This window comes from Podarcis vaucheri (genome assembly GCF_965113315.1).
Source record: "Podarcis vaucheri genome assembly, chromosome: 4".
Taxonomy (NCBI): Eukaryota; Metazoa; Chordata; class Lepidosauria; order Squamata; family Lacertidae; genus Podarcis; species Podarcis vaucheri.
The window spans coordinates 14,108,143-14,130,212 of record NC_138762.1 but is presented as its reverse complement, the minus strand read 5'-3'; the positions used below and the strand labels follow the sequence as shown (position 1 = coordinate 14,130,212).

Genomic DNA, 22,070 nt, shown 5'->3' with positions numbered 1-22,070 from the left:
CAGAGTGGCTGGGGAAACCCAGCCAGATGAGTTGGGTATAAATGATATTATTATTATTATTATTATTATTATTATTATTATTATTATTACTACTACTACTACAAAATTATGTAGTTCTGGACACAAACAATCACATTCAGAATAAATGATAAGAAGTTAGCTTTCCAAATGACCTCAGCACATGTTTTATATAAGTTAACCCTTTTGCTTAATGATTTCACACATGTCTCTCTTTTTTTTTCAAAATGTTGACCTTCCACAAGGAAGCCATTGTGGTATAAATGATTAAAGTTGCCCCTGTTTGTAGGATGTAGGGATCTTCAATCTTTTGTGTTCTTCTAAATCAAATGGAAAACATCTCTTTTTTTATGGACATTGAGTACTAAGCTCTCAAAATGTTGGGGAAGATGTTGTTTTATTATTATCGTTCCTTTCCCTCCTTTCCTAAATAAGGACTGGGAATCTAAATATACACTTATTTTTAACCACTGTGATAACAATCAGCATCTGTTGCTGGGTTGTTCTTACTTAATATCTCCACCTTGCAGCCAGACCCTGAGGAAGGCACTCATTTCCAGTAGAGATTTACATTTTACATTTCCAAACTCAACTGATTTCCGACATGCCTGGCAGCAAGGGGAAAGCACAAAAGTAGCTTTTTTTCCTGCCTCCTTTTGCCTGCTTGCTCTGTGCATACAAACCAGTGTCCAGTGCTTTCGTTCTGTTAGTGCAAGGATTTATGCTTGTGCCGTGGAAGTTTTCCCCCCTCCTCCCACAGACCCTCCAAGTGTCCCCATTTTCCAGGGACAGTCCCAGATTCACAGAAGCCATCCTGGTTTTTGATTTGACACTGGAATGACCAGCTTTTAGTTAGGATGTCCCTATTTCCATCGGAGAAATGTCGAAGGGTAAGGAATAGGAGGTCACTATTTTCATCGGAGAAATGTTGTACAGTCTGCTGCCCCCCCCCCTGCACGTATCCCACTTCCCAAATCTGCTCCAGAGGATTGGGGGGACACCCTAGTAGATATAGGGTGCACTTGAGTGGGGGGAGATGGGAAAAGGTTCCTTTCACTAATGGAACAAGTTTGCTATTTTGAATACAAGCCCAGGACTCAAGGATGACCATGTTACACCCTCTAATAGCAAACTCAGCTGCTGAGTGCCAATGGAATTTTTCATGTACAGTGGTACCTCGGGTTAAGAACTTAATTCATTCTGGAGGTCCGTTCTTAACCTGAAAACTGTTCTTAACATGAAGCACCACTTTAGCTAATGGGGTCTCCTGCTGCTGCCGCGCGATTTCTGTTCTCATCCTGAAGCAAAGTTCTTAACCCGAGGTACGATTTCTGGGTTAGCGGAGTCTGTAACCTGAAGCGTATGTAACCTGAAGCATATGTAACCCGAGGTACCACTGTATCTGGTTGTATCAATAGTTTTGGCTTCCGACCGTCTCCTTCCTTCCTTCCTTCCTTCCTTCCTTCCTTCCTTCCTTCCTTCTTTCTTTTCTTTTCTTTTCTTTTCTTTTCTTTTCTTTTCTTTTCTTTCTTTCTTTTCATGCCTCTCTTTGGCCCGAGGGCAGGAGCAGAAGGATGCCACATGATGAAATGCTGTTCTTTGAAACCCATAAGAATGAGGGCAATGTTTCTTGTCTTCAGTCTAGGGGACACATGCCTGGAACCAATCTTGTCGTCATCATCACCATCACCATCAATTCAGCTTATACACCGCCCTATGCCCAAAGGTCTCAGGGCGGTTCACAACAAGACCACAACATATAAAATCAAACCAAAAGCAATAACCCCCACCCCAAAAGCCACATTCTAAAAGGGTGTTGGATGTCAATAAGATCAACCAAAGGCCTGCTTAAAAAGGAACATTTTTGCCTGGTGCCTAAAGGTATATCATGAAGGTGCCAGGTGAACTTCCCTGGGGAGAGCATTCCATAGAAGGGGAGCCACTGCAGAGAAGGCCCTGTTCTCACGTTGCCACCCTCCGGACCTCATGCTGTCATGGTTTTGACACTAAGGAAACTTTTTTTAAAAAAAAATCCTAGGTTGGTTGGGCAGCACCAATGCGCAAGTGTTTTTTACTCTGTGTTTTTAATATGGTTATGTATTTTCATTACTGTATTTTATTCTTCTTGGAAATGGTTGCGAGCTTTTTCTTGTGGGAAGTGATTCATATATTCATTTAACCAACCCTGTATACCAATTTCCTGAGAAAGCTTCTGGGGTATACATAATGAAATAGTTTTGAAAGAAGAGGGAACCTTAACACTTAAAAAAATACCACTTTAAACAGGCACCACTAGCATCTCTCATAGGCCTCATTTGTTGATAAATCGTGCTAACTTATATCATGTTAGATTATTGGTCCATCTAGCCCTGTATGCTCTAATTAGAGAATTTCTAATGTTTCAGGCAGAAGTTATACCCATTCCTCCTGTGTAACATCCTTTCAGCTATGTTTCTTCCCTCTGTTTTTCTCTTTAATGAACCTTTTATTTCTCTCTAATCAGTCTTTACCGCTCATGATGGCCACAGAACCTTTCAGTCACTTGAAACATTTGTTCAGTAGTTTGCCTGCTTTGGATCTCTAATCTTCCTTTAATTAGCTCTGCATATAATATCCCCAACCAATGTGCAAAAGTCAGCACCAGATGTTTCCATCTGTATTCATCAGTCATAAAGCCAATCATGGCGAAATGAAGCCTTTGCTGAGTGTGATTGAGAGACCTCGTTTGGCGTGCGGTGCTCAGTTCTGACTGAGTGTGGTAGAAAATAAAAGGTCTGAAATGCCCTTGTAGAAGTCTAGGGTGCAGCAACCATTGGAATACCTTGCACATCTGGGGTGGGGAAATTTGCCCATGAGACCCGCAGAGATGGAGTGCCAAAGAGAAGGATGAGGAGGCAGAGAGACTGTCATACACTCAGAGAGATCAATGCAACCCTGTAGTGCAGCAGTCTCCACCCACTTATTGCTCTGACTCCACCCACTTTGGAATGTGAAAGGCCACAGGTTTGATTCCTGGCATCTCCAAGAAGGGCTGTCTAGATCAGGCTTCCTCAAACTCAGCCCTCCAGATGTTTTTAGCCTACAACTCCCATAAGCCCTAGCTAGCAGCTGTTTATCAGCTCCATCTACCTACCTACCCGCAGACTGTCTCGCCAGAGTGGTGCATGCTCTAGTTATCTCTCGCTTGGACTACTGCAATGCGCTCTATGTGGGGTTACCTTTGAAGGTGACCTGGAAAGTACAACTAATCCAGAATGCGGCAACTAGACTGGTGACTGGGAGCGGCCGCCGAGACCATATAACACCGGTCTTGAAAGACCTACACTGGCTCCCAGTACGTTTCTGAGCACAATTCAAAGTGTTGATGCTGACCTTTAAAGCCCTAAATGGCCTCGGTCCAGTATATCTGAAGGAGCGTCTCCACCCCCATCGTTCTACCCGGACACTGAGGTCCAGCACTGAGGGCCTTCTGGCGGTTCCCTCGCTGCGAGAAGCCAAGTTACAGGGAACCAGGCAGAGGGCCTTCTCGGTAGTGGCACCCGCCCTGTGGAGCGCCCTCCCACCAGATGTCAACGAAAAAAACATCTACCAGACTTTTAGAAGACATCTGAAGGCAGCCATGTTTAAGGAAGCTTTTAATGTTTAATAGGTTATTGTATTTTATTTTATTTTATTTAAAAAAAGGTATTTATTGAAAGTTTTTAAAATATAACAAACGAAACAAAAAAAGGAAAAATAAACATACAAAATGAAAAACAGTTAAAAATACACATTAATTTTCAATAACATAACTTCCATACACTTATTTCCTTGGACCTCCTCATACCTCCCTTCTTTGTATTCCAGTTCGATTTGTTAGTTCAGCAAATCCTTACCATTAAGCTTTTACCCATTTATAAACCTTTTTTTTTTCGTATCTCCTAAAGCATTACAGCTGGAAACCCCTTAGTTTCTATCCAACATCCTTCTAACATTCATTAATTTTACAATATTTCTGTAAATAGTCTTTAAATTTCTTCCAGTCTTCTTTCACCAACTCTTCTCCCTGGTCTCAGATTCTGCCAGTCATTTCTGCCAATTCCATGTAGTCGATCACCTTCATCTGCCATTCTTCCAGAGTGGGTAAATCTTGTGTCTTCCAATACTTTGTAATGAGTATTCTTGCTGCTGTTGTAGCATACATAAAAAAAGTTCTGTCCTTCTTTGGCACCAATTGGCCGACAATGCCCAGGAGAAAGGCCTCTGGTTTCTTCAGGAAGGTATATTTAAATACCTTTTTCAGTTCATTATATATCATTTCCCAGAAAGCCTTAATCTTTGGGCACGTCCACCAAAGGTGAAAGAATGTACCTTCCGTTTCTTTACATTTCCAACATTTGTTATCAGGCAAATGATAGATTTTTGCAAGCTTGACTGGGGTCATGAGGTTATTGTATTTTAATATTCTGTTGGAAGCCGCCCAGAGTGGCTGGGGAAACCCAGCCAAATGGGCAGGGTATAAATAATAAATTATTATTATTATTATTATTATTATTATTATTATTATTATTATTATTATCAGGATCAGTGGTCAGGGATGATGGGAATTGTAGTCTCAAAACATCTGGAGGGCCAAGTTTGGGGAAGCCTGGTCTAGATGTTCAAGGCCCCTCCTGCATTCACAGGTTGCTTCCAGATGACCTGTTAATTTAGGGAAGGGGTGTAGCTTCATGGTAGAGCACATGCTTTTACTAATAGTCCCAGGTACAATCTCCAGTCAGCCTGGGGGAGAAACCTATATGCAAAGCCACTTCCAGAACACAACTTGTTGTGGTCTATGGTCTTATGTCCTCCTATTGACTTGGTGGATCAATGTCTCTTAATAGAGGGACAGTCCTGAAAAGAGCAACTAAAATGGTCAGGGGTCCAGAACACCTTCCTTAGCAAGAAAAGGCTGTTCAGTAATGTCTACACTGACGGGCAGTGATGCTCTCGAGTTTTAGATACGGGTTTTTCCAGCCCTACCTCTGAAGATGCTGGGGACTGAAGCTGGGATCTTCCACATGCAAAACAGATGCTCTACCACTGAGCTGTGGCCCTTCATTATGTCTTCCAGATTCTCTGGATGGTACCGTCAGATTTCTGGAAACCCAGTAAGCTACAGACTGCTCTTCCATTTTGGAGCTAGGGGATTAAGATAAACAGTCCAAAGCAGGCATAGGCAAACTCAGCCCTCCACATGTTTTGGGACTACAATTTCCATCATCCCTGACCACTGATCCTGATAATAATAATAATAATAATAATAATAATAATAATAATAATAATAATTTATTTATACCCTGCCCATCTGGCTGGGTTTCCCCAGCCACTCTGGGTGGCTTCCTGTTAGCTAGGGATCATGGGAGTTGTAGTCCCAAAACATATGGAGAGCTGAGTTTGCCTATGCCTGGTCCAAAGCATATATACACATGAAGAACTCTCGACTCATGCTGATTTAACAATTCCTTAAGTGTTTTTCTTTAAACCCTTTTTTGTTATCATGGCACAGTGAATGGGATGGGATGGGCCACTCAGCTGGGCCATGTAACACTCCTTCCTTTCCCCCCCTCTCTCTCTCTTTAAAAAAGGCAGAATTCAGAAGCATAGTTTTGCTCTGAAAAGACACCCCAAGAACAGCTTTTTCCTTCCTTGCCTAATTTGATCCTAGATGGATGCTCATGCGGCTTTAAAAATTATTTTCTCTTACAAATGCCATAAGCTACAAAGCAGCAATGGCTGCGATAATGACCATTTTGCAAACGTTGGTTTCATTAGTGCTGAGTAGCCCGCTGTGTTTTTTCTCTGCCCTTAATGATGCCACAAGAGCTCTGTGTGACTGGATGACAACGGACAGGGTGATTAATTTTGCATAATTGTTTGCATAAAAATTGCTCTGCTGCAAAGACATTCAGGCCTTTTGTTCTGATAAGGAGAGACGAAGGCACCAGCCCACACACATGAACACAAACCTTCTGGGAGCCACCTTTCCATGTTGCAAACCTGCAGAGTTGTGCTACGCTTAGTGCTGTGTGTGTGTGTGTGTGTGTGAGAGAGAGAGAGAGAGAGAGAGAGAGAGAGAGAGAGAGAGAGAAACAGACAGACAGACAGACAGACAGAGAAGAATCAGCACCCCATTGCATAGACAACTGGATGGGAAAAAGGCAAGCAAGCCATATGACTGGGCTATACAGTGGTAAAAAGGTAAAGGTAAAGGGACCCCTGAGCATTAGGTCCAATCGTGGCCGACTCTGGGGTTGCAGTGCTCATCTCGCTTTATTGGCCAAGGGAGCCGGCGCACAGCTTCCGGGTCATGTGGCCAGCATGACTAAGCTGCTTCTGGCGAACCAGGGCAGCGCACGGAAACACCGTGGGTTTCTCCAGCCACTCTGGGTGGCTTCCATCAAAGATTAAAAATACATTAAAATGTCACACATTAAAAACTTCCCTGAACAGGGCTGCCTTCAGATGTCTTCTAAATATCAGGTAGTTGTTTATTTCCTTGACATCTGATGGGAGGGCGTTCCACAGGGCGGGCGCCACTACTGAGAAGGCCCTCTGCCTGGTTCCCTGTAGCTTTGCTTCTCGCAATGAGGGAACTGCCAGAAGGCCCTCGGCGCTGGACCTCAGCGTCCAGGCAGAACGATGGGGGTGGAGACGTTCCTTCAGGTATACTATACTATATAGTATAATTTTATATTATAACTTTAAGAAGAACAATATCAACTCCGTATATATGTGTATGTGCGTGTGTTATGAGAGCTCTGAAGATGTCACTGAGTAACGGAAAGCAGAGCTTCCTTTACATGCAGATGCTTCTGTTTTTAAAAGGTCTTTCTCGTGCATGCACACAGCTTTCCCAGATGGGGCAGAAATGTAGCTTTCCCCTCCGACAGCTTAAGACGAATCTCCTCTGAAAGTCGCCGGCTTAAAAATGCAATTAAAGTAAGGTCACTGAATAAAGGAGGAGGTGGCTGGTTAAGGGCTGTCATGATCAATATAATCAGCTCCTGTTTGTGTCTTTCTCTTCCCCTGCTAGAGCCATGTTTGACTACGACAAAAGCAAGGACAGCGGCCTCCCCAGCCAAGGACTCAGCTTCAAGTATGGGGACATCCTGCACGTTATCAACGCATCTGATGACGAATGGTGGCAGGCGAGACGAGTGATGCTGGAGGGAGACAGCGAAGAGATGGGAGTTATCCCCAGCAAAAGGAGGTAATGTATATTGTCTGTGATTGCTTCCTCCCCCCCCCCATCACACGCACGCTCGATTTATTTTATTTTTATTTTATTAAATGTATCCCAAACAAGACTAACAAGAGTTTTCCAACGGTTCGACAAGAGGAAACAATTGAGCATGGTCAGGTGTGAGGTTCCTTTTTCCTTTACTAATTGCATTTGAAGAAGAAGAAGAAGAAGAAGAAGAAGAAGAAGGGTTTTAATTTGATATCCCTAAGGAGTCTCAAAGCGGCTAACAATCTCCTTTCCCTTCCTCCCCCACAACTAACACTCTGTGAGGTGAGTGGGGCTGAGAGGCTTCAGAGAAGTGTGACTGGCCCAAGGTCACCCAGCAGCTGCATGTGGAGGAGCAGGGAAGTGAACCCGGTTCACCAGATTACGAGTCCCTCGCTCTTAACCACTACACCACACTGGCACTACACCACAGACTCCTTAGGGATATCAAATTCAAACTCTTCTTCTTCTTCTTCTTTGCTGCGGCAGGGGGTTGGACTCAATGGCCCTTGTGGTCTCTTCCAACTCTATGATTCTATTCTATGATTCTATGATCTTGCAGGCCTTGTGGCTGGAATCTGCAGGTGCAGCTGTGTGCACAGCTGGTAAATGAGGCTTTGGCAGAGCTACACACTCTCCCGTTCCGCCCCATGCTGACTGGGGCTGAAGGAAGTTGGAGACCAAAAGCATTTTGAGAGCCACAGATTCTCCACTGCGGTGGAAATCTTGATGTGCCCTGTGTTACATTTCAACCAGTGAGGGGTCCTTGGAAAAGCTGTTCAGTCAGAGCTATCAGTACTAGTCTGGGTCAGTTATGTGATGTGGTGACTCTGCATAAGACAGCTGGGGAAGGGCTGTAGCTCAGAGCATCTGCTTTGCAAGTGGAAGGTCGCTGGTTCAATCCCTGGTATCTCCAGTTCGGGCTGGGAGAGAGCCCGGTGTGGGAGAGCTGCTGCCAGTCTGTGTAGACCATAGTGAGCTAAGTGGTCCAATGTCTGCCTCAGTATGAAAGCTTTCCTTGTTGTTCAGCTAGTTCCATGAATAAAGGTAAAGGTAAAGGGACCCCTGACCATTAGGTCCAGTCGTGACCAACTCTGGGGTTGCGGCGCTCATCTCGCTTTACTGGCCGAGGGAGCCAGCGTACAGCTTCCGGGTCATGTGGCCAGCATGACTAAGCCGCTTCTGGCGAACCAGGGCAGCGCACGGAAACACCGTTTACCTTCCCGCTAGAGTGGTACCTATTTATCTACTTGCACTTTGATGTGCTTTCGAACTGCTAGGTTGGCAGGAGCAGGGACTGAGCAACGGGAGCTCACCCCATCGAGGGGATTCGAACTGCTGACCTTCTGATCGGCAAGTCCTCGGCTTTGTGGTTTAACCCACAGCGCCACCCACGTCCTTCTAGTTCCATGAATAGCACTATGATAAAATGATGGTGGGAGCTTCTTCAAACTTTACTCAAAGGTTTATAAACTTATACATAGAACTAAGTATGCATCCATTCTGAAATCAGGTCAGTTAATTATGTCTTTCCAAAAAGCAAATCTGAGTTAAAATCTAACCAAGGTCATCGTGGGATAAAACAATTCCCACTGTAAGGGAGAGGAAAATAACATTCAGTGATGTTTGCAAAGAGTAGGGTGTGTGGTTTTTTCTTTCCTTTCTTTCTTAGACATCATTATGTCAACTGAGGGCATTCCTCCTATTTCCAAGAGGGAGAAACAGAAATGAAGAAGTCTATGCATTTGTGCATATCAATTTTATATCATATCTTTATCTTTTCCCTTTGAGTTTGGAAGCCTGCTAAAAGCACTCACTTCAGATAAAGCTAACAAACCCATTCGTATGTTAAAGAGCTAGGATTAAAATCTTGAGGGATGTTGGAAAAAAAGGATTTTGCTTTGCATTTACTATCTAAAAGGAAAACCCAGTCGAGTGGATAAACATGTCCTACTGACAATCCAGGCAGAATAACAAGATGTAACATGACTTCTGTGTCCAGAGGGGTTTTTGCAGTGGGCAGAACTGCTGGTTCCTTGCCCTTGAAAATTATTTATAAAGGACATTTGCCTCTGTGTACTTCTGGCATTTAAAAAGAGAGGAGGAAAATAACAAGGCTTTTAAAACTTGGTACATCTAGAAGCGAGTATGTTAGAAGCATAACCTGCAAGGCAACATTCATCATCCTTGGGTAGGTGTTAGAGTCCTACCAATCCCTAAAGGACCCATCTGGACCATGGTGGCAAGCTGAGTCTAGGAGCTGCCCATTGTTTTAAATCTCTCACATTGCCCTTTGATAGCAAAGTCACTTAAATAACACACATGGAGAGAAGAAATTCTGATAATACTTTACTGAGTGAATTGAACATGAAAAGCTTATAACTAGAGGGAAAATAAACAGAGATGTTTATGTCTTTCTTCGTAGTTTAGGCCTAGTCCATAGCAGGGATACACGCAACCAAAAATACAGGAGAAAACTCCCTCAGAATGACACAGCCAATTAGAGTGTGTATTACCTGGCAAAAGCTGGTTGCTAAGCAACACCTCTGCTACCACTACTGCTAGTAGTAGTAATATTAAAAGAATTTATAACGTCTTTCATTTCAAGAAGAAATATCAAGGTGGTTCACAAGCAAATAAAAGCCAACAGCAAAATAACAGGGGGGAAATCCAATCTTTCTTTCTTTTTTTGTAAGATCTTTATTGAAAGTTCAAAAGATTTATTATTTAAATTCGAAGTGTTGGTGCTGACCTTTAAAGCCCTAAACGGCCTCGGTCCAGTATACCTGAAGGAGCGTCTCCACCCCCATCATTCTGCCCGGACGCTGAGGTCCAGCGCCGAGGGCCTTCTGGCGGTTCCCTCATTGCGAGAAGCAAAGCTACAGGGAACCAGGCAGAGGGCCTTCTCGGTAGTGGCGCCCGCCCTGTGGAACACCCTTCCAGCAGATGTCAAGGCGATAAACAACTACCTGACATTCAGGGGACATCTTAAGGCAGCCCTGTTCAGGGAAGTTTTTAACGTGTGATATTTTATTGTATTTTTGGTTTTTATGGAAGCCGCCCAGAGTGGCTGGGGAGGCCCAGCCAGATGGGTGGGGTATAAATAATAAATTATTATTATTATTATTATTATTATTATTATTATTATTCAAAAAGTACATAACTATATGTGCACCAAACATGGTGAGACACAAACAAAAAAGAGAAAGAGAGAAAGAGAGACAGAACCCGTGAAGAAGGGAAAACAACGGGAGGGAGGGGGAAAAACCCAAAACTGTATATTTTACAAGGTTGTTATTGTACTTCACCAGATCGTAATCTATTACAGTATTTGTAAGAATGTATTCCACGTATCATTGAATTTGTCCATGGCAAGTCTGCATGTATAAATTCAAGTTGTTCCTATGTTGCGAGTTTGTACAAGTCTTCAATCCAATCTTTAAAATACAGCTATCCAGAATTAAAATACCAAGTAAAGCAACTATATTAAAACATCCATAATTAAAATATATAATAAACAAGCCCATTAAAACAGCATAACAGTTAAAACAGCCACCAAAGCAGAAGATTCAAGTGAGGAGTCAAGGAATTATTATCTAAAAAGATGTGTCTTCAAGAACCGGCAGAATGTCAATCTTGATGGGACTTCCTGTATTTCAGCAGGTGTCACCAGAGAAAAAGGCCCACCTTCATGCTACCACAAGCCAATAATCATCAGGCCATGGCAAAATGAGCTGTAGCAATATCATATATTGCTTATTGGTGTTTTGTTTATTTTTAAGAGAAGCCTAATGCCTCTTAAAGGGACGTGGGTGGCACTGTGAGTTAAACCACAGAAACTAGGACTTGCCGATCAGAAGGTCAGCAGTTTGAATTCCCGCAACGTGGTGAGCTCCCCGTTACCCAAGGGGAAAGGGCCACAATCCTATGTGAGCAGCCTTCCAGGGACTGCATGGTTGGGACCAGAGACAAAACTGGGCTCAGTTTCATGAGTATTACCCTTGTACAGTGGGACGCAGGTGGCGTTGTGGGTTAAACCACAGAGCCTCAGACTTGCTGATCAGAAGGTCGGTGGTTCATAGAATCATAGAATCATAGAATCATAGAATCATAGAATCATAGAATCATAGAGTTGGAAGAGACCACAAGGGCCATCGAGTCCAACCCCCTGCCAAGCAGGAAACACCATCAGAGCACTCCTGACATATGGTTGTCAAGCCTCTGCTTAAAGACCTCCAAAATAGGAGACTCCACCACACTCCTTGGCAGCAAATTCCACTGTCGAACTGCTCTTACTGTCAGGAAGTTCTTCCTAATGTTTAGGTGGAATCTTCTTTCTTGTAGTTTGGATCCATTGCTCCGTGTCCGCTTCTCTGGAGCAGCAGAAAACAACCTTTCTCCCTCCTCTATGTGACATCCTTTTATATATTTGAACATGGCTATCATATCACCCCTTAACCTCCTCTTCTCCAGGCTAAACATGCCCAGCTCCCTTAGCCGTTCCTCATAAGGCATCGTTTCCAGGCCTTTGACCATTTTGGTTGCCCTCCTCTGGACACGTTCCAGTTTGTCAGTGTCCTTCTTGAACTGTGGTGCCCAGAACTGGACACAGTACTCCAGGTGAGGTCTGACCAGAGCAGAATACAGTGGCACTATTACTTCCCTTGATCTAGATGCTATACTCCTATTGATGCATCCCAGAATTGCATTGGCTTTTTTAGCTGCCGCATCACACTGTTGGCTCATGTCAAGTTTGTGGTCAACCAAGACTCCTAGATCATTTTCACATGTACTGCTCTCAAGCCAGGTGTCCCCCATCTTGTATTTGTGCCTCTCATTTTTTTTGCCCAAGTGCAATACTTTACATTTCTCCCTGTTAAAATTCATCTTGTTTGTTTTGGCCCAGTTCTCTAATCTGTCAAGGTCGTTTTGAAGTGTGATCCTGTCCTCTGGGGTGTTAGACACCCCTCCCAGTTTGGTGTCATCTGCAAATTTGATCAGGATGCCCTTGAGTCCATCATCCAAGTCGTTGATAAAGATGTTGAATAAGACCGGGCCCAAGACAGAACCCTGTGGCACCCCACTAGTCACTCTTCTCCAGGATGAAGAGGAACCATTGATGAGCACCCTTTGGGTTCGGTCAGTCAGCCAGTTACAAATCCACTGAGTGGTAGCATAGTCAAGACCGCATTTTACCAGCTTCTTTACAAGAATATCATGGGGCACCTTGTCAAATGCCTTGCTGAAATCAAGGTAGGCTACATCCACTGCGTTCCCTTCATCTACCAGGCTTGTAATTCTGTCAAAAAACGAGATCAGGTTAGTCTGACATGACTTATTTTTCAGAAATCCATGCTGACTATTGGTGATCACAGCATTCCTTTCTAGGTGCTCACAGACTGTTTGCTTAATGATCTGCTCCAGAATCTTCCCTGCTATTGATGTCAGACTGACTGGGCGGTAATTATTTGGGTCCTCTCTTTTCCCCTTTTTGAAAATAGGGACAACATTTGCCCTCCTCCAGTCTGCCGGGACTTCGCCTGTTCTCCAGGAATTCTCAAAGATGACTGCCAGTGGTTCTGAGATCACATCTGCCAGTTCTTTTAATACTCTTGGATGCAGTTCATCTGGCCCTGGAGACTTGAATACATCTAAACTAGCCAAATATTCTTGTACTATCTCCTTAGTTATTCTGGGCTGTGTTTCCTTTGCTGAATCATTTGCTCCAAATTCTTCAGGTCGGGCATTGTTTTCTTTATCGGAGAAGACTGAGGCAAAGAAGGCATTGAGGAGTTCAGCCCTTTCTGTGTCCCCTGTTTGCATTTCACCATCTTCTCCTCTGAGTGACCCCACTGTTTCTTTGTTCTTCCTTTTGCTACGAACATACCCATAAAAGCCTTTTTTGTTGCTTTTAACCTCTCTAGCAAGCCTGAGTTCATTCTGTGCTTTAGCTTTTCTGACTTTGTGTCTACACGTGCTGGCTATTTGTTTGAATTCCTCTTTGGTGGTTTCCCCCCTTTTCCATTTTTTGTACACATCCTTTTTTAATCTTAATTCAGTTAAAAGTTCTTTAGATAGCCACCCTGGCTTCTTTAGGCACCTTCCATGTTTCCGTCTCATTGGTATTGCCTGACGTTGTGCTTTTACTATCTCCCTCTTAACAAACTCCCAGCCATCATGAACTCCCTTTCCTTTTAGTATTGCTGTCCATGGGATCTCACCCAGCACTTCCCTAAGTTTTATGAAGTCGGCTTTCTTAAAGTCAAGAAATTGAGTCCTAGTATGCTTGGCTACTCCTTTCCGCTGTATAGTAAACTTCAGAAGAGCATGATCACTCGCGCCTAATGATCCATCCACATCTACCCCACTAACCAGGTCATCGACATTGGTTAGGACCAGATCTAAAATGGCTGTTCCTCTTGTTGCTTCTCCCACTTTCTGGACAATGAAGTTGTCTGCAAGGCCAGTGAGGAATCTGTTTGACCTTATGCTCTTGGCTGAGTTTGACGTCCAACAAATATCCGGGTAATTGAAGTCCCCCATTACTACTATCTCCCTTCCTTTTGCATGCTTGGCCATCTGTTCCAGGAAGGCATCATCTATGTCCTCCGTTTGGCTTGGGGATCTATAGTAAACTCCCACAGTGAGGTCTCTGTTATTCTTCTCTCCCTTAATTTTGACCCAAATGCTCTCACTTTGGCTTTGAGGTTCTAAATCTTGGATCTCTTCACAGGTATACACATCCCTGACATATAACGCCACTCCTCCTCCTTTCTTGTCTGGTCTGTTTCTCTGAAATAGATTGTATCCCCCCATTATTACATTCCAATCGTGGGACTTATCCCACCAGGTTTCAGTGATGCCTATTATGTCATATTTAGTTTGCTGTACCAAGAGCTCAAGCTCATCTTGTTTATTTCCCATGCTTTGCGCATTAGTGTACAGACATTGAAGTCCATTAATCATTCCCCCGTGTCTCTTATTTAAGGATTTTTTCCTCCCACCACTAGGTCCACGTGCTGTTTGCTCCATTTGGTCTATGACATCTGGATGATCATCTTCATTAATTGATAAACTCCTACCTTCAGGAGCACTGTCTCCCTCCCCCACATTAGTCAGTTTAAAGCCCTCCTGATGAGGTTTCTGAGATTTTTGGCAAAAACATTTCTCCCAACCGTTGTGAGGTGCAGCCCATCACTTGCCAGAAGTCCATCTTCAAGAAACTGCAGTCCGTGATCTAAGAATCCAAACCGTTCCTGTTTACACCATTTGCGAAGCCAGCTGTTCACTTCCACTATTTTCCCCTCTCTCCCTGGGCCACGTCGTTCAACTGGGAGGACAGACGAGATGACAATTTGTGCATTTAGTTGCTTCAATTTCCTGCCGAGAGCCTCGTAGTCTCTTTTGATCTTCTGGAGGCTATTGCTTGCAGTGTCATTGGTTCCCACATGAATCAAGAGGAAGGGGTAATTGTCAGTGGGTTTTATGATTCCTTGCAGTCGTTCAGTTACATCTTGGATCTTAGCCCCGGGGAGACAGCACACTTCCCGAGACATCTTGTCAGGCCCACAGATCACTGCCTCTGTTCCCCTCAGTAGGGAATCCCCTATCACCACTACACGCCTCCTCTTGGGTTTGGTCGGGGTTCTTCCGTGAGCTGTCCGTTCCAAGGTCGCCTGCACATTCCCTGAGGACTGACTTTGCTGCTCGTCTTCATTTACCTGATCGACTGTAATGAGGGAGAGATCCTCAAATGGAGTCTGCTCTCCGTCTTCCATGCTAGGGGAGAGGACCTCAAAGCGATTGTGTATTTCTAAACAATCAGAGTGAACCCTGGGCCTCCTACTTCTTTGAGTCACGTTTCTCCATATATCTGGCTCCTGTGTTGGTGAACTAGCCTCCTTCTCAGGGGAGTCCCATGTCTCCTCCTTGGTGGAGACGGTGTGCTCTGTTGCTTCCAAGAAGAGCTCCAGCTCTCTAATTCTTTGGAGCGTAGCTACACGTTCCTCCAGTTGCTGGACTTTGTCTTTTAAAAGGGCAATCAACATGCAATTGCTGCAGGTAAAGCTGCCTGCAACCTTTGGCAAGATGGCAAACATTGCGCAGGAATCGCAGGCGACTGCAGCTGTTCCCTCCCCTTCCATCCTGAGATCGTGTCGTTGGGGGTGGCTACAGAGGTCCTCCATCATAAAAAGCTTGAAGACAGGACAAATAACTTCCCCCACAAAAAAAACCCCTAGGTCTCCCCCAACAAACGTTTGAGACTAGCTCCCCTAAATCTAAAAGATGGGTATAACTGCGCGCGCCGCAAGGCGCGCGCTGCTGCCCTACAAACTCTGATAAGCTCCTCCCACAGCTAATCCCCTTCCTCAACAGAAACCCTGCCCCCTCTGACCTTTACACAGGGAAAACAGCTAATCAGCCACAAAGAAACACACACACAAGAAAACCCTTTTTGCTCCTTCTTCAACTGCTGCCCTACAAACTCTGATAAGCTCCTCCCACAGCTAATCCCCGCAACAGGATGAGCTCCTGTTTCTCGTTCCCTGCTCCTGCCAACCTAGCAGTTCGAAAGCACATCAAAGTGCAAGTAGATAAATAGATACCATTCTGGTGGGAAGGTAAACAGTGTTTCCGTGCACTGCTCTTGTTTGCCGGAAGCGGCCTAATCATGCTGGCCACATGACCCGGAAGCTGTACGCCAGCTCCCTCGACCAATAAAGCAAGATGAGCGATGAGCGCCGCAACCCCAGAGTCGGCCATGACTGGACCTAATGGTCAGGGGTACCTTTACCTTTACCTTTACCTAATGCCTCTTAAGACACTGCTTTGAAAAAAATTGTAATGTAATGGAGCAACATCACTTCATCACATTGCATACATTCAGAATTAAAGGTACAGGGACAAAGCCTGAGGGTAAGGGGAGAAAACCACCCCCCTGCAGAAGACCCAGCTTGCCTCCAAACCCTTGAATTCAGACCCACACCCACACTTCACATGCAATGTAAATGGAGTGATGTTACTTCATTCCATTGTATATGGTCAATTGTAAGAGATGCCAGGAGGGTGCAAAATCTGGGAGAGGGAGGAGGAAGCCAAAGGCACGTGCATACACACACCACAGACCTAAGGTTTTGCCCTTGCAACCCTTAAAATGATCCAGAGGATAGCTAAGTCAGTAGAGCATGAGACTATTCATCTCAGGGTTGCACATTGGGCAAAAGATTTATGTGTTGCAGGTAGTGGACCAGATGACTCGTATGGTTCCTTCCAACTCTACAATTATATGATTATCCCTGTGCAATGTAACAGAGCAACCTCACTCCATTGCATTGCATTGCATAGGGAAAGTATCAAGATGTGTCCAGGCAAAAAATCCAAGTAATGATAATAATAATAATAATAATTTTATTATTATTTCTACCCCGCCCATCTGGCTGGGTTTCCCCACTCTGGGCAGCCTCCAGCACATATAAAAACATAATAAAATGTCAAACATTAAAAAAGTTCCTGATACAGGTCTGCCTTCAGATGTCTTCTAAAAGTTGTGTAGTTCTTTTATCTCCTTGACATCTGAAGGGAGGGTGTTCCACAGGGAGGGCGCCACCACCAAGAAGGCCCTCTGCCTGCAATTTCACTTCTCGCAGTGAGGGATCCGCCAGAAGACCCTGGGCGGTCGACCTCAGTGTCTGGGTTGAACGATGGGAGTGGAGACGCTCCTTCAGGTATGGCTGAGGCCATTTAGGACTTTAAAGATCAGCACCAACACTTTGAATTGTGCTTGGAAACGTATAGGGAGCCTGTGAATATTTTTTAGGACCAGTGTTATATGGCCCTGGCAGCCACTCCCAGTGTGCTCAGAGGAAGTGTGCACAGAAGAAGGGTTCTAGGTCTATCAACGGTGAGCTTGAGATAGCTAACCCTTCTCTATTGCCTGGTCATAAGAGCTGCTGCAACAGCTAGCTTTGAACAGGAAACAAATAACATTTCCAATGCAAAAAGTTGGCACCCTTTCGTGAAACCTGGCAGGGTTACCTTAACCTCGAAGCTTATTCCAAAGCAGTTATCAAACACACACTTTTAGATTGTATGCATGGAACACGTTTCCAAATAAAATGAAGCAGCTTGAGAGGTTAGCAGAGAGAGAAAATTAGCATTAGCTTGTAATAATAATTAAAAAGCTGTATTTAGCTGTGAGCTACTTCTTTTTCTCAGTAGGCACTGCTTTTTTCCCATTTAGGAGATTACACAGCCTCAAGTCTTCATTCCCTCTCAGTGCCCCCTTCCCTTCTAATACAGAGTTTCATCTGCAGATTGAAAATTAACAGTTTTTCCTGTGGCTCAAAGATCACACATCAAATATGAAAGTTGCATTTCATCCTTTTCCATGTGTAAATACTGCTTTTTTCATGGGGGGGGGTCATTTATTCCAAAGTTCATCCGTATCTATAGTAACCTGAGTTTCGTGCATTGCAGCTGGCAGTGTTTTTTTTTAAAAAAAAAAAACACCCTAGTAACATCGGAATAGAAGCATTTGGTTTATTGCTTGTTGGAGGGGACGTTCTCCTGATCATTTTCCTCTACAAAAATTAACCCATCGTGGTTTTAAACTTGCTCCCATGGACAAAAATAAATAAATAGCCAATATGCAAACTCAACTCTCATTGGAAATTTGCGCATCTCTGGATGTGCAAAATTATCTTTTTTATATATATATATAAATTTTTTATTGATTTTACATAAATTTTTTATAACAAACAAACATATAAAAAGACAAACAAACAAGTATAGTTTCATAATATCTTTTCATAAACTTCTTTTCTCAGACTCCCCCATACCTCCCCTTTCTGCATCCCCATGTCCATAGTTTTATAGCAACTTATAAGGATGTGCAAAATTATCAAGGGAAATGGTTTGCAGAAAATGTTTCTATTAGACAAAAAATATGCATGTTAGGAATAATATGTACTAAAAAGATAAGCGGTTTTGTCAGGATTTCCTTTTTAAAAAATCACAAACAAATGAGGAAAATGTGGTTTACTGAACCTAAGACTTAAACTAAGAAAATGAGACAAACCAAAATGAACAGGATTATTCATATATAGATCTGTACATATAGATATGGGTTGTGCATCCTCTATATTGGATAGAGGTGACTTAGGAATCTGCCATGCAGGTATGGCAATATTTTTCCTTTTATATATGCAAATATTAAAGTGCCTTGAAGGTTCAAGATTTGAGTTCTCAGGTTGGTGCAAGAATGGCGTGGTGTGATTTAAATAGGTTTTTGTTTGTTTTTTACCTATCTCTTCCTTCTCCCTCTCTTTCCAGGGTTGAAAGAAAAGAGAGAGCGCGTTTAAAGACGGTGAAGTTTAACTCAAAACCTGGCGTGATCGATGCAAAAGGGGTATGTGAAAGTGAAACTAACCCTGCAGAGATTTAAGTCTTACAGCTATGCACACTTAGTAGAACATTTGAACACAGCACAAAAGTTAAGCAAGAACAGGTCACACGATGAATAAAATGAGAGAGCAAAAGGGAAATGTTTAAACTATGATGTTATTTTACAGTGAAAGAAAAGAGGTTTTTTTAAAAAAAAGAAAAAGAAACAAGAAAGTAATATTGCAACACAGAAAAGATGAAGAATTAACTATTTCTGTTTTATGATCATACTACGCCAATAACACCTTGGTTGCTGTTCATTTTAGCACCAACAGCACGCTAGCTGCCTTGCACTGTTTTTTCTTAAATTGAGGATGGAGAAGTTGTGATTCTACAGATGTGGTTGGACTCCCACTCTCATCAGCCCCCTGCCAGTATGGCTGTGGCAAGGGATGATGGGAGTTGCTGGTCAGAAACATCTGTGGGGCCAGAGGTTCCGCGTCCCTGATTTAAAACATGCCTGTTCTGTGTTTCCCAGAATTACTCAGCAGAGCTTTCCCACACACAAAAATATACAAAATAGACACAGACATAAAAGAAAGCAACAATCAAAGGGCATCTGTTAGAAAGCCAGCAGTATTAACTAACCACCAGCCAGAGCTCCTTGTAAAAGCTTTTTCCTAAACAGACAAGGTTTAAGTTCTAACTCCATGTTAAGCAGAGTTCTGTGATTCTCTCTTTTTGTTGTTGCCATTGTTTCAGCCCTAGGAAGGCTGCGTCTGAGCAGAAAATAGGTGATTGTGGAAAGCAAGTTCAGCACCTTGGTCAGCTGCCATGGCCCCTGTTGTTTAGAAAGGAACTACAGTACTCCAAATCCCCAGTAATTTTATCCTCTCTCTCTCTCTCTCTCTCTCTCTTGGCATCCCAAGCAATGTCAGTCTCTGCATCAAGACACCATCTTAATTTCCCACAATGCCCCTGACCTAACATTGCTCTGTGTAAATGTGGGAGATTTAAATGGTGGATAGAGCCAGCTCACCAGAGCCAGGTGAGCCTCTTAAGGCCCACTTACAAAGGAGGACACTTTGCCTGGGCTTCCTCAAATCCAGAGCTGGCTCTAGAGGAGATGCTGCTTAAACTTCAGTTAGTTTCAGCTTTATAAATCTTCACCTTGCCCCAGCCAGCAGCACTTTTACACTTGGGAGGGGGGGGGGATACAGGAATGTAGACCTTGTTCCTGGTCTACCCTCACAGGGGGGAAAACAGCAATTTGCAGAGAGTGATCCTGAGCTGGAAAGTGACTGGAGAGGAAAGGTTCTAAGTCATAGAGGCTGGTCCATTAGGATGAATGGAACACTTCATATTTGTAGCCAGTCCTGGAGGGGGAACCTTAATCTCACTGTTGTCTTTGTAAAATTCAGAAGGGGACAAAATTAGAATTTGTTACCTGTGCCTGTCATTGGCTGTGGCTTCACCAATCCTGCCCTGTGAGTACCAGCCGCCACTGCCTTTAAGGATCCCCTCTCTGCACGCTTTTCTTCTGCCTCAACTTGCAACCTATTTAGGCTGCTCTGGGTTAAATAAACGCAGCTGAAAGAATCACATGTTTTCGAATAATGTGCCATTTCAGCTTTACTTACGCACCTGAAAATGAAATGTAAAAAGACAGAAGCAAACCTCTTGGGAGAGGTCATTCCACAGAACTAGGATAAACATCAAGAAAGGACTCATCCCTAGATATGACAAGCTCATTCCCCAAATGGAGGCATTGCGAAGTGGGGCTCTCCGTCTTCTTAAATTGCAAATGTGTTTGGGCAGAGGCTCTCTCCAAGGCATTACAGTGCTTGTCCGTGAAAGGCTTTAAAAGTACAAAGTGGCATCTTGAATTGGATATGGAATCTCACAAGCAGCCAGTGAAGTCAGTGCAAATTTGGTTTTGTATATGATTTCCCCCTGCTGGCTCCCACCAACAAGCTGCGGCTCTCTGCACCAGCTACAGCTTCTGAAACGTCAAGGCCAGCTCCACGTAAACTACATTACAGAAGTCAGTCCATGGCAATAATAATAATAATAATAATAATAATAATAATAATAATAATAATTGCTTCCCCAGCCATTTTGGGTGGCGTCCAATCAAATATTAAAATACAGTAATACATCAAAAATTAAAAGCTTCCCTAAACAGGGCTGCCTTCAGATGTCTTCTAAAAGTTTGGTAGTTGTTGTTCTCTTTGACATCTGGTGGGAGGGCGTTCCACAGGGTGGGTGCCACTACCGAGAAGGCCCTCTGCCTGGTTCCCTGTAATTTGGCTTCTCGCAGTGAGGGAACCACCAGAAGGCCCTCGGCGCTAGACCTCAGTGTCTGAGTAGAACAATGGGGGTGGAGACACTCCTTCAGGTATACAGGACCAAGGCCATTTAGGGCTTTAAAGGTCAGTACCAACACTTTGAATTGTGCTTGGAAACGTACTGGGAACCAACGTAGCTCTTTCAAGATTTGAGAGGTCTTGGCAAGAAGGTACATAATTCAAGGCTACTCAGTAAATTCTTAGAGGGATTCTAGTCTGTTGGACTGTAGCTTGTTGTGTGCTCTAGGATAAGGGACATTCAAACATTGCATACATTGCTTCAAGGTGGTGAGCTCATATGGACAAACTGACCTCTATGTGATGCTCAGTTGCACATGCCTACATTTGCATGCCATGCTCAACAACAGCAATTTGATTTCTACAAATGTATCGGCACTTTTCAGAGTCACTGTAGCCAATGTCACATATTACATCCTCTGTGTGATTGTCCCCTGGGACACGTGGAGTGCATTGTGTGGAGATGGCTACGAACATGTGGCGCATCGTCACACTTTCAGCCTTCTCCTTTTTATCAGCACCTTCTGGCTGCTTATCTGCTCATTGGGGACTGTGGTCTTATTTAAGCATCCTGTTAAACCAGGTCCTTATCACCTCCCCCTGGAGGGCAAAATTTGTCAGGAGGGCATCATAGTGACATCACTTGATGCTGCACTTTGAAGCCCTCAATGGTTGGGACTTCGAAGCACAGCACAGGGCTGTTTGAAAACCCTTTTGCAAAGAGCCCCACACTGCTCTTTAAAACCTCTGGTTCACGCTGCTCTTTGAACTTCTTATTTGAACCCAGTTGCTTCAGGTGGTAGACAGGTGGATGTGGTTTGGAAGGACAAATGGCCATGTAGACAACTTGGACCCACTAACAAGCCAACATTGGTCCACAACTTTGAAGATCCCACAATCAGAATCCAAACCTGCCCTCCCCTTCCAGTAAAAGTTTGTGTCGGCCAGGGATTGAACATAGCAGTATCTTGCAGTAGTATTTTAAAGTTTACAAAATGATTATTCAAACATAATGCAAGATTGAAATAAATAAAATAGGAAATAACACCAGG

The 22,070-nt window shown here is 43.7% G+C and overlaps 1 protein-coding gene across 31 annotated transcripts in view; it reads left to right on the top strand.

Moving 5' to 3' along the window:
* Positions 1-22,070, top strand: part of DLG2 (discs large MAGUK scaffold protein 2) — a 921,944-nt gene that overhangs the window by 855,992 nt on the left and 43,882 nt on the right. For all 31 annotated transcript variants that reach the window (XM_082219075.1, XM_082219062.1, XM_082219073.1 and 28 more), the window contains 2 exons: positions 7,076-7,252; positions 18,602-18,677. In XM_082219075.1, coding sequence (XP_082075201.1) covers positions 7,076-7,252; positions 18,602-18,677 — 253 coding nt within the window. The remainder of the gene's footprint in view (positions 1-7,075; positions 7,253-18,601; positions 18,678-22,070) is intronic.